This window comes from Neurospora crassa, linkage group III (genome assembly GCF_000182925.2).
Source record: "Neurospora crassa OR74A linkage group III, whole genome shotgun sequence".
NCBI lineage: Eukaryota > Fungi > Ascomycota > Sordariomycetes > Sordariales > Sordariaceae > Neurospora > Neurospora crassa.
In genome coordinates, this window is record NC_026503.1 from 667,906 (window position 1) to 678,753 (window position 10,848).

Here is a 10,848-nt window from a genome sequence, read left to right on the forward strand (position 1 = left end):
TGACGCCTTGAACGGCAGGCTGAGCAGATTGTCGAATACCTGCTTTCACACGCCGATGAATGGTTGTATCAAGGCATTGCACTCTACATTTTGCGAAGCCTCAGTTTCAGAGGACGTAGGAATATTGTAATTTAATTCGATCGTGATTGGCTTGTGAAACAGCCTGGCCGAGTTGACTTCTAGACTGTGACCAGTGCAACTACAGAAATGTGCACCTACATCGGTGCTCTCAAACCAATATCGTGTAGCAGCTCAAGCGACCGCATCTTCTTGCCGTGTCAAGGGCTCGAATGTCACGTCAAAGGGGGAACCATCAAAAAAACCCAACGTCGGCGATAATCTGCTGACTGCCCGACCATTGATCGAAGAAGAGGCACGGAGCAGGACGCTTGTTTGAACAAGATTGTGAGAGAAAACCAAACTTCTTGCGATTTGTTGACATCAATCTGGACAGGGAGACTCGTCGAGGGTTGTCACCTAGTGCTTCTTTTGTTTTGTTTGGACCTGCGCCTCACTGGTCTTTCTGGCCATTGACCTTTTCATCCATAGGTACCTATTCGTTGCAGAAGAACACGAAGTGGCCGTGAGGAACCACTTTAGCATCTAGGAGCACCCCCGCGAAAAGAAAGGCCTAGACTGCGGTGTCAGAAACTCCTGCGCCGTATGGTCGAAGCAAAGGCGCCGACGCCTATATTCGCGTCTCCGGGTCCATCACCGGATGCGCCTGCGTCTCCTACTCCTGGAACACCCGCGCCTGTTGCCGATGAGTCGGCCCCGCCGACCGGCATGCTGACCGGTGTACACGGGGTCCAAGTTGGGTTACCAGAAGATGATGGACTGGATGCTGCTAATGGTACTTGATACACCGAGACCTTGCAAGTCTTCAGTCATGCTGCCGAGCTCATGCTCGGAAAATGGTATCTAGTGCCCATCGAAAAGGGCATCAAATAGGCAATTGATTTTGGTACTGGTTCGGGGTGACTGGCAATTGATCGATGGATTTTCCGAAGGTAAGGCCGTGCATCGGTACCACGATTTCGCCCATTCAGCCTACCTGGTGCCCACCTGAATTCGAAATAACGGGCTTATCAATATAGAGGTATCTCTATAGACCTTCAAGCCCGACTATTTCAGCTACATCTATATCTGATTTTTGATAGTGCTATCCCTGACTGTGGTGCTTATATAAACAAGTGTACAGGGTATGCAAGCCCGGAGGCTGGATTGAACAACCGTCGTTACTGGGTCTGCATTAGAACAGTATGGAAAGCTGTGTGGGGAGGCTTGAAAACGCCTCGGATTAACCCAGTCAGTTTCGGGGAATAACTTTTCTTCAGGAAGACGGCTTCGAACAGGCTGGGTTTGTGCATTGGAAGGTACAGGAATTCGAAGTAAGCCCAATTTCATCCCAAAAGCCAAACAGCAGTGCATTATACTAATTCGTGATTCAAGATGCTAGTCTTCCCTTGGCCACAGGATCCGAAGCAAAAGGATGTTGGACTGTACGCCTATGCTGAAGTGTCTTCAGACTTTCAGAGCATCATTCAGTTCACATTTGGCTGAATTCTGGGGTGGTCGCAAGAAGAGATGACGACATATACGGCCAGAAACTCAAGGACACGAGCATCCACACGTACTACAAATGAAGGCTTCTTTATGCCCAAAAGCGCGAGTGAATCCACAGGAGGAAGGCTGACTCAGGTAAAGGAAGGGGTGGGCAGCGTGGGCAGGGCAGAAGGGCTGACAGGCTGAATTTGGGCCAGTGGTCCGGTTTCGAGTGTGCAAGAGACATAGCTTTCATTCGTAGCTCAGAGAATGGAGCAATTTTTGTCGATATTCCCCCACAGATTACTGTGAGCCCAAGATGAGGGGAGTACTTCTACGTATTTTGTGTCATTCAGCCATGAGAGACATTTTCGTTGCAATTTCTGACCAGCGCGAAGGTACAGGAACACATTCCACTCTCGGCTGCGTAGATAACAAACCGGACAGAGCTCGGTCCTGAACTTGTTTTAATCAGCTTCATCATCTACCTAGTCTTCTAACAGTGACACGTTCACGGGCAACAACCGCGCTTATACCTACCTGCCTATGACTACGGGTGAGTCAAAAACTGAAATATCAATAAGCCATTATTGTCAAACCAGATGGTCCGTTTCCTTTTGGTTCCCTTTCATCATCAACACTACTTCAGCTTCAAGGATAAACAGTGAGGTGGTTGGCTCCAGAGAGCAGAATGAAAATCGGCCACCTGCAGTAAGGAAGGAAGTCGGACTGTCATCTCGAGGTTGGAAAGGCCATGATCTTCCCTGACAACAACACGTACTCAACGCCGAAACTCTTGCCCGTCAAAGTGACCAGTACAACTTAGGAGTAGCCTTCCCTTCGGGATTATATCGAGGCATTGGGAGGATACTTGGACCATGCCGACAGCCGGTAGTAGTTGCGCAACGGCTCGTCGAGTCCCGAAAGGGCAAACTTGTGTGGTAAATGGAACGATTTGTTAACAGGCAGAAGCAACGAACCGTAATCTCTCATGCCCGCATTATTCCCAAGACATGATATGCCAATGTGTGTTGCTCTGGTCCGGATTTCGGACCTGGACCTCAGGGCGGAGGACTCAAAGAGGCACGGCGGGTCCAAGCGGATGACTGGGTTGAGCGCAGCACACCGTGTTTGCTTGGAGCTGTCAAACCAGATAATGTGGATGCACCTCGCCTATGTTCCTCCAGGCCCATGGCTTCCGCTTTGTACGAACTCCACGATCCCGTCCTGCAGGAAAGATCCTCCATCACCAGTAACGTGACTGGGCCTTTGCGGTTGCCAACCTCAGTTTTTAGCTGATGGGAAGGTAGCTAAGCGGTTGAGGCTTCACTTGCCCGCCATTTTGTCCAATGTTGTTGCCATGAAAGTCAACAACCTCCACCAATCAAGCTAGGCAGCTTACAGGTCGCGGTGTAGGAGCCCGTTGCTGGATAAACAGAACGAAATAGCCTCCATCGCTCCTTCCGTCTCGTCAGTTCACCGCTCACAAATCGGTACGAGGGAGATTAAAGATTAGTGGCGAGGATATGGGCGGAGATTGGAAAAGATGCCGGCATGATGGATACTTACTCGAGTGCAGTGGAGGAAGTCTTCTCGGGTATAAGAAGGAACCACTCCTCCCATCAGGATTTGCAGTTTTTCCAGTTGCTCTCAAAGACAAGAACAGGGAGGTTGTCAAGAGCACCTACCAAACTTACAGTTCTCGAATTCAACCCAGCAATCTTTCCACCCTTCCTTCCCCAGCAGCTTCTCCAGCAATCATGACTTCACCGGCGGATCCTCATACCAGAACCTGGTCTCACATCAACGGATCATCTCAAGACGTGCTTGACCGCTATGCCGTGACGGAGCTCTGTAAGGGCTGGCCTGTGTATCGCGACGCGTCGGAGTGGAAGAACTACCGCTCCCTCTTCACGGATGATGCCTGTGTGTGGACGAGTACGTACCTTAGCCAGCTCACGAGGTTACCTGGCATGTTGGGTCATTTTGCTAACCTATCAAACTCATAGCCTGGAGCAGCGACTTGCCGGTTGACGAATTCATTCAAGTCTCCAAGGAGGGCAAGAAGAACGGCGTCTTCATCATGCACCGCGAATGCGGCACTCTGGCCGAGCTCGGCGACAGCCGTACCCGGGCCATTGGAAAGATGAAGGCAACCATCACTCATCGCTTCAGCGAGGGCGGCGTGGCCTATGATGTCGACTGCGACTGCCGTTTCATCTTCTTTTGCGAAAAGCAGACGGCTACCCAAGAGTGGAAGGCCAAGTACGTCAAGCTGTTCTATGAGAAGGACAAGGTAGTGCCAGTCGATGGCCAGACTGTACCCAAGTGGGACAAGTGCGAGCTGAGCACGTATCCGGAGGGATATCGGCACCTTGCGATGGCGCAGGCCAAACTGGGATACAAGATCGACGTGAACCTTCCTACGCCGCACGACAAGGGACTGTGGAAGCGCATGTATGGTGAGATGGAGAACTGGTTGGAAGGCAGAGAGGTTGACCTCCACTGGGCCTAGGACTGATCTAAGGAGTGGAGATCGGGTTTTCATGGTAGTGACGGGTAATCGACGTTGCGGTTCGAGTGGCTTTCGCGAGTCGTTGGGTTCCCGGCTCTTTGCAAGTTGAGGTTCAAGATAGACATCACTTGGCAATAATACACGACCCAAATTGGCATTGCGTTTCGTCCTACCGGCAAAGTTTCTTGATCAGGCTTCAGTAGGCGGCAAGATAGGGCACTTGAGTACACCCGAGCTAGAATTCATGCTGGAAGGGAGGTCTAGGGGTATGGAGGGTATGGAGACGTTTATATAGCGGCCGACACATACTGCGTACTGCGTAGTAGAGGTAGTAAAGAATTGCTCACTCCAGACTGGCAAAGATCGACGGCAGGCATTTGCATCACATGTTGTGTGTGATCTGAGGCACATGGGCTCTTGGCATAAGTACGGTGGCCCAAGTCTGGGTTATGCTCAATTGAAAAGTTTTGGTTGCAAAAAAGTCCCTGGCAGTGGCAACCGCTAGACTCGCACCGAAGGGTACCATTCGAATGCACACTAATGCAACCCCGACATCCAACTCCAATTCCAACTCTAAGCAATGAAGCAATGAAGCAATGAAGCAATGAAGTAATGAGAGTCAATGGGAGTTAATGGGAGTCAATGGGAGTCAATAGAGCCAATGGGCGGGAGCTAAGGTTTTGAGTAGTAGTGCAAATAGACCCCTAGACCTTCTCCAAATTCCAAAAATTTGGGGTACCTTTAAGGTGATAATGCAAATGGATCCTTTCGCCTTCCACTTAGGAAAAAGAAAAAAAAAGAAAAAAGCGAAGAGAAAGAAAGAGAGAGAGGTTGAGGGGCAAAAGAAAAAACGGAAGAAAAGTAAGGGGGGGGAAGAGAGAAGAAGAAAAATATCAAAAGAATATAAAGATGGATGGTGGTTAGCGCTTACTTTGTTACATTGATAGGTGTGAAGGACGGGAAGTGGATAGAGGCGTTGATATAAAATAGCTTGCAGCTGAGGCCAAATGGAAGCTCGGACCAGTTTTCAATTGAGTATAACCCAAACTTGGGCCACCGTACATAAGTCGAGATCGCCAAAGAGACACAATCGCGGCTTGGGCGATGGAGCGGGCTGGATCAGGGAGCTTATCGGTTACCTATCTACATAGTAGGTACCTCTAGGTCCAGTACGCAGGTACGTTATCAGCCATGACCCACCCCCTTCTACTGTGTACCTCTACCTACCCCGCCAACGACAGACACGGCTCACCTCACGGTGACGGTCGCGTCCAGCGGTTATAGTGAATGGTTATGTAGTCCCCTAACAAAGTTGAAAGCCGACGCCTGCCAGCAACTCTCGCCGCAACTTGCGATTTCTTAGCCAAGGTGTGTACAACCCTTATCGCCGGAGCCATCTCCTACGGGCAGTTCAGGTTACTTAACCGTGAAAATTTGCAGCAATCTACTTCGCAATCGATTCTCCCTCGACCGAACACACACAAACATCATCGCAATGTCGGACGGCGTCAAGCACATCAACTCGGCCCAGGAGTTTGCGAACCTCCTCAACACAACCCAGTACGTCGTCGCTGACTTCTACGCCGACTGGTGCGGGCCTTGCAAGGCCATTGCGCCCATGTATGCCCAGTTTGCGAAGACCTTCTCCATCCCCAACTTCCTCGCCTTTGCCAAGATCAACGTCGATAGCGTCCAGCAGGTTGCTCAGCACTACCGTGTCTCCGCCATGCCCACCTTCCTCTTCTTCAAGAACGGCAAGCAGGTCGCCGTCAACGGTTCCGTCATGATCCAGGGCGCCGATGTCAACAGTCTGCGGGCCGCTGCCGAGAAGATGGGCCGTCTGGCAAAGGAGAAGGCCGCTGCCGCTGGCTCGTCGTGAGGTTCGGAAAGGAAAGAAAACAAACAAAAGAGATCAAAAGCATACAGAGCACCCTGTTGTGGATCAAGTGTACATACTACTACACTACAACATGGACATTTGCGTCTGACTATTTTCGGCGGGGGTTGGAGATCAGCTGTTGCTGAATGAACCGAATAGAAAACTGTCGGTTGTTCAGGTTATGATGTCATGGGATCTTCGGGCGACGGTCTGATAAGTACCCATGGGCATGATCACACCGTGACCGTGACCCTTGAGCCCCAATATCTGCCGGATACTTAACTATCATATACTATGTACACTACTGGATAGTACACACAGTGATCAATCACCTCCGCCCTTGACTCATTGACCCTATCAGTCGGCCATCCTACAAGACCTTTTGTTTTTCTTGGCGTTTCCCTATATCAGCATAACACTCCATCGTGACCCCCATCTGCCACACCACTATTCAACAGCACTATGTCAACCTCACGTAACGGCGAGAGACATGGCAAGCAAAAGTCTCGCGACACAACCCCAGAGAGCTATCTTGGGAGCTCACCAGACAGAGGCGACTCTAATGTTATCCAGCAATATCAGCCACAAAGGCTTCAACAACAGCAGCAATCGGTCCAAGGGACAACAAGAGGTAGTCGCAGTGGCGCTCTTGCCGTTAGGCTCGATATGGACTTGGATATCGACTTGCAACTGAGGGCAAAGATAAAGGGAGACATCACACTTTCTATGCTGTGAGTCTTAATCACGTTTATATAAGTTGATTTCACGGCTAACCGATCTATGAACGGCAGGGAAGGAGACCAGAAATGATTATCGACAATGACTCGGAAAGATGACCTCAAAATCAATATTTTAATTTGGTAGCCTGAACATGGTCATGTTTTCTAGTCTCAGTATGCTTCTTGCGTTCCAGTATCAACTGTTGTCATCACAGTCAACTATCAGGTGATGCCTCCATCACCAACGCATGTGGCACCGCAAGCCCGTGAGCAGGCAGCTACCCACCCTCCCCGTTCATCCCACCACTCCTGACACGCGGCCTCTTTGTCGGAGACCAATCTGTTTCTTACAAGATGTATGTGCAGACTGGTTTGCGACCGCATTTGCTCTTCTTGCGAGTTTTCGCTGCTTTTCGAATATTCCCAGTCTATATTCAATAAATAACACCACTCAGGCATTCCTATTCGGACCAACATCATCGTCAACATGCCTGGAACTCGCTCGCACAGGTCCAGGGGTAAACCGTCGCTCCTTGAGCGGTCATCAACAAGGGGCAGTAACAACAATGAAACTCGGGAAATCATCCAACAACTTGCCCGCGCTGCTTTAGTCTACTCTCTCAAGCGTTTGACCAGGCAAGACTTGGCCGATAAAGGCAGCACATCACAGCAAAAACTACGGTCAAGATCCGCTCATGAAGACAGCCAAATCCACGAGCGCGACCGCGGTACAACAACCAAAGCACGAGACAGCAGCGGAGCTAGCCACCGCAGTGACCGAGACCAAGACGGCAGCCGCGATGGCAACGACCTCCACGACGTAATGGGTCAACTAGCCGTTGGCATCCTCGGCTTTGGCATCCGCCACTTTCTCCATCAGCGCAAGAAAAAGGAAAAGGAGGAGAAGAACAAGATCAAACCTTCCTTGTACGCCACCACTGCGGCAACACAGGGGCCACCACGGCGGCCGTCGGGTGAATACCCATACACTAGCTACGCCGACTATCTGGCTGCTACCAGCAACCATACTGGAGCCGGCACCAGATCCAAATCACTTCCCACCGATGGTCCGGAGCCAGCAGCAATAAGCCTAGCAACAACGCTTGAGTCACTCAAGAAGGAGCTGCGAGCGACTTCAGAAGCGCTGGCGGATCTTGTCAATAAGCCTCCATCGCAGAACAAGAAGTACAACGTACATGAAGCGTTGGCGGAGAGGGCAGAGGGCATCAGGGTGTCGATAGACAATCTGGAGATGGCGATCAACAATGTGAGGAACTTGCATCCTGAAATCGATGAAGTCCGCGGTGTGCATGGAGGGGTTGGAGAGGTAGATAATGGGGAGGGGAAGGAGAGTGGCGATAAGGATCAGAAAGGAAAGGGAAAGGAAGGTGAAGTCAGGAAGGAGCAAGGTGATGAGGACGGGTGGGGCGAAAAAGACGGTAGAAGTAGGGCCCGGGAACGGGAAAGGGTGCGTAGGGATAGGGATGGTAAAAGGTGCTCCAGGGATCGGGAGAGCAAACCAAGGAGGTCGGTTGAGTTTGAGGACGATTTGGATCGGTACGGATATTCTAGGGGAAGTGAGCGAAGGGACTACAGGCGATGGAGGAGATAATCAAGGTAATGCTTTGGTATGGTCAACCTGTTCACTATGTCCCGTTTTTTTTTTTTTTTTTTTTTTTTTTTTTCCGATGTTCCACGGCCCCTTTTCTTTTCCTATGTTTACATTTTTTATTTTTTTTTTATTTTTTTTAGGAGAGGAGGAGGAGAAGAAGGGGAAGGGGGAGGGTAGAGGGGGGGGGGGGTCCTTTTGAAGAAGACTTTCCTTGTCAGGTGATCCCTACCAATGTACGTGCATATATACCCAGCTATACAATCAAGCAACTATTCTCAGTCGCTTTTAACCTCTGCAACCAGTTGATTCCATCATCGCCCTGCTGCGCTGCCAAATCCTTCAACCTCCAAATTTCCTGCAACATCTCCATCGCCGTGTGCACGTATCCCCACGGATACGTCCAAGGATTCTTTGTCCAAACCGCCACCAACCGCTCCAGGCACCAAGCCCTCTCACTCAAATCGTCCGTCTCTGCGCCAACAACAAAAGTCGGCCATACCGTTCCTTTCAAGTGGACGTGATTATCTGGGATGCAGGACAAATGTCCAAGAATTTCCTGCACCAGATCCTTGGGCTCTAGCAGAGGTATCTCGAGCAATCCAGTCTCGGGAACCGACAACAAGACGAACAGACAGGCTGCCGCGCGGTGTGCTGACGCCACGCTTACCCGCGCTTCCAGGTCGTCATCCGGTGGCAGTCCCTTGATATTGTACACCCATGTCTGCACGTCAAAGTTGCGCGCCTTGTGAAGCAACGCCGCCGCGGTGACAATCCTCCCCGCCCCTCCATCTGTTTCCAGCGTCGTGGAGCTGCCGCTACAGAGTTGGCTTGCAGAGAGAATAATTTGGAGGATAGCCGGTGGTGCGCAATGGTAGCTGTAGGCCTCGGCGTTCTGCAAAATGTACGGCAACACGACCCCGTCATCGATGGTATTGTCCGACCACGACGAAGTGTTGCCGCTGATGGTTGAGCCGTATATGCGATAGGTAAGACAGTCGGCGGCGATGGCGTTGACTAAGGGGGCGATGGCCCCGTCAAGGTGAGCCTTGGTCAGGTATAGGGATGATATCAGACGCCGGGCGGCTCCAACATGGGCTTTCCAGCCTCCTCGGCCGGAGTCGATGAGATCAAGATTGACAAGGAAGACGATGGCGGAAAGAATCATGGCCTTGTCCGTGAGGGTGTTGTCATTGATGGCGGCGCGAAGAAGGTGAAGTGCCCGGGACTTGAGCATCAGTGCGTCTACTAGGGCGGACTCCGACGGTAGACTTCGACCTTGGTACTTGTGAATCGTAGATAAGTGCATGGCTGCCGTTGCTAAGACGACCGACTGGAGGTAGTCAAACTTGCGAACCAAAGGGATGATGGCCCGGAATGGATTCCGTTCCTTCTGGTCAATTGAGACCAGGTCTCGACAGACAATGGTGGCAACTGAGAAGTGTGAGGGTCAAAAATCCATGTTGACGAGTAAGACAAACTTACAATGATGCATGTACCATCTTGCCTTGGTTGAGAGACCGTTGAGGAGTGGATCTGTTAATGGAATCTTGATGAGGTTGACGGGGCGCTTGATAATTTGTGAGCTTGGATCTGGGTTATCATCTGGTGCTCGCGGTAGAGGGTCGACATTGTTATCGATTGGTGTCTCCACTGTGAAGCTGTCGATGGTTTCCTCTAGGGTTGGAGATGAGATGCGGGTGGTTGTGGTAGACGTGGTAGTACTCCTACTACAAGTGTGGCTGGGTGCTGAGCTACTAGTGACATCGGTATCAAGTTGTCGAGGGCTGTCGCTTGGTGTTGGAGCTTGTGTTGGCGTAGATGATTTGACGGTTCGTGGTGTGGTGGTGTTGGTGCCGTTGAAGTTGGTCTTGTTAGTGGTCCTGGTGGTTATGGTGGAGGTTGGTGAATTACAGGCGGCCCAACGCAGGACGATGCCGTAGCCAAGACATTCCTCGCCGTTGATGGAGCACTTGAGACAGGCAGGCAGCGACTTGTCACAGCGAAGACGTTTCCGATGGCAGTTGTAGCATGCCTTAGTTTTCGAAGCCTTTTGGTGGTAAGGCTTCTTTGGCGGCATTTTCTTCAGAGCCATGGCGGCTGTTCCTGTCACCATGACCGCGGTCTTGGGAAGGGTGTTTGCTTGTCTTGCGCTAAGAGTGTCTTGTAAGAGCTGTACCAGGGAAGGGTGTTTGCTTGTCTTGCGCTAAGAGTGTCTTGTAAGAGCTGTACCAGAGACAAAGATGGGACTGCACGAACAGGCACTGCTTGGCTTCTCGGCGCATGAGGTGTCGCCCAGGTCAAGATGAGGGACAGGACGATACCTCTAGCCTTATCATTCGTGGCTGGTATGGCAATGGGTAGATGACCATGGGTGGTGATAGTGTCGTAGTGGTAGCGTCTTGGTGGTTGTCATATCGGAGACAGGACGCTACCTTGGCTGTGCGAGGTTCCGTCCAGGCCCTCGGTGAGAAGTGCTAGTGTAATTCTCCATAGTCATATAATTGTGTACCTGTAGTGTACAGTCCGTCAGATACCGGTTTGTTTGTTAGTCCGTAACCTCGGGCCAACTTGTTCAAGC

General features: G+C 51.0%; 4 protein-coding genes across 4 annotated transcripts; 3 read left to right on the top strand and 1 right to left on the bottom strand.

Annotated features, from left to right (window-relative positions):
* The first annotated feature begins 3,218 nt into the window (after positions 1–3,218).
* Positions 3,219–4,220, top strand: NCU05730 (catabolic 3-dehydroquinase). Its single transcript, XM_957793.2, has 2 exons — positions 3,219–3,483; positions 3,555–4,220. Exons 1-2 carry the CDS (start codon positions 3,306–3,308, stop codon positions 4,058–4,060), a joined length of 684 nt encoding a protein of 227 aa, XP_962886.1. The 5' UTR covers positions 3,219–3,305; the 3' UTR covers positions 4,061–4,220.
* A 1,106-nt stretch (positions 4,221–5,326) lies between these two features.
* On the top strand, positions 5,327–6,282 carry trx (thioredoxin). The gene is made up of 2 exons (XM_957794.2): positions 5,327–5,428; positions 5,501–6,282. The coding sequence occupies exon 2, from the start codon at positions 5,556–5,558 to the stop codon at positions 5,937–5,939; it is 384 nt and encodes a 127-aa protein (XP_962887.1). The 5' UTR covers positions 5,327–5,428; positions 5,501–5,555; the 3' UTR covers positions 5,940–6,282.
* An 863-nt stretch (positions 6,283–7,145) lies between these two features.
* Positions 7,146–7,989, top strand: NCU05732 (hypothetical protein; the record flags this gene model as incomplete). The annotated part of the gene is made up of 2 exons (XM_957795.3): positions 7,146–7,925; positions 7,957–7,989. The coding sequence occupies 2 exons, from the start codon at positions 7,146–7,148 to the stop codon at positions 7,987–7,989; spliced, it is 813 nt and encodes a 270-aa protein (XP_962888.3).
* Positions 7,990–8,329: 340 nt separating this feature from the next.
* acr-2 (acriflavine resistant-2) lies at positions 8,330–10,472 on the bottom strand. The gene is made up of 2 exons (XM_957796.2): positions 9,753–10,472; positions 8,330–9,701 (listed from the first exon to the last, which is right to left on the bottom strand). The coding sequence occupies exons 1-2, from the start codon at positions 10,381–10,383 to the stop codon at positions 8,524–8,526; spliced, it is 1,809 nt and encodes a 602-aa protein (XP_962889.2). The 5' UTR covers positions 10,384–10,472; the 3' UTR covers positions 8,330–8,523.
* Between the last annotated feature and the right edge of the window lie 376 nt (positions 10,473–10,848).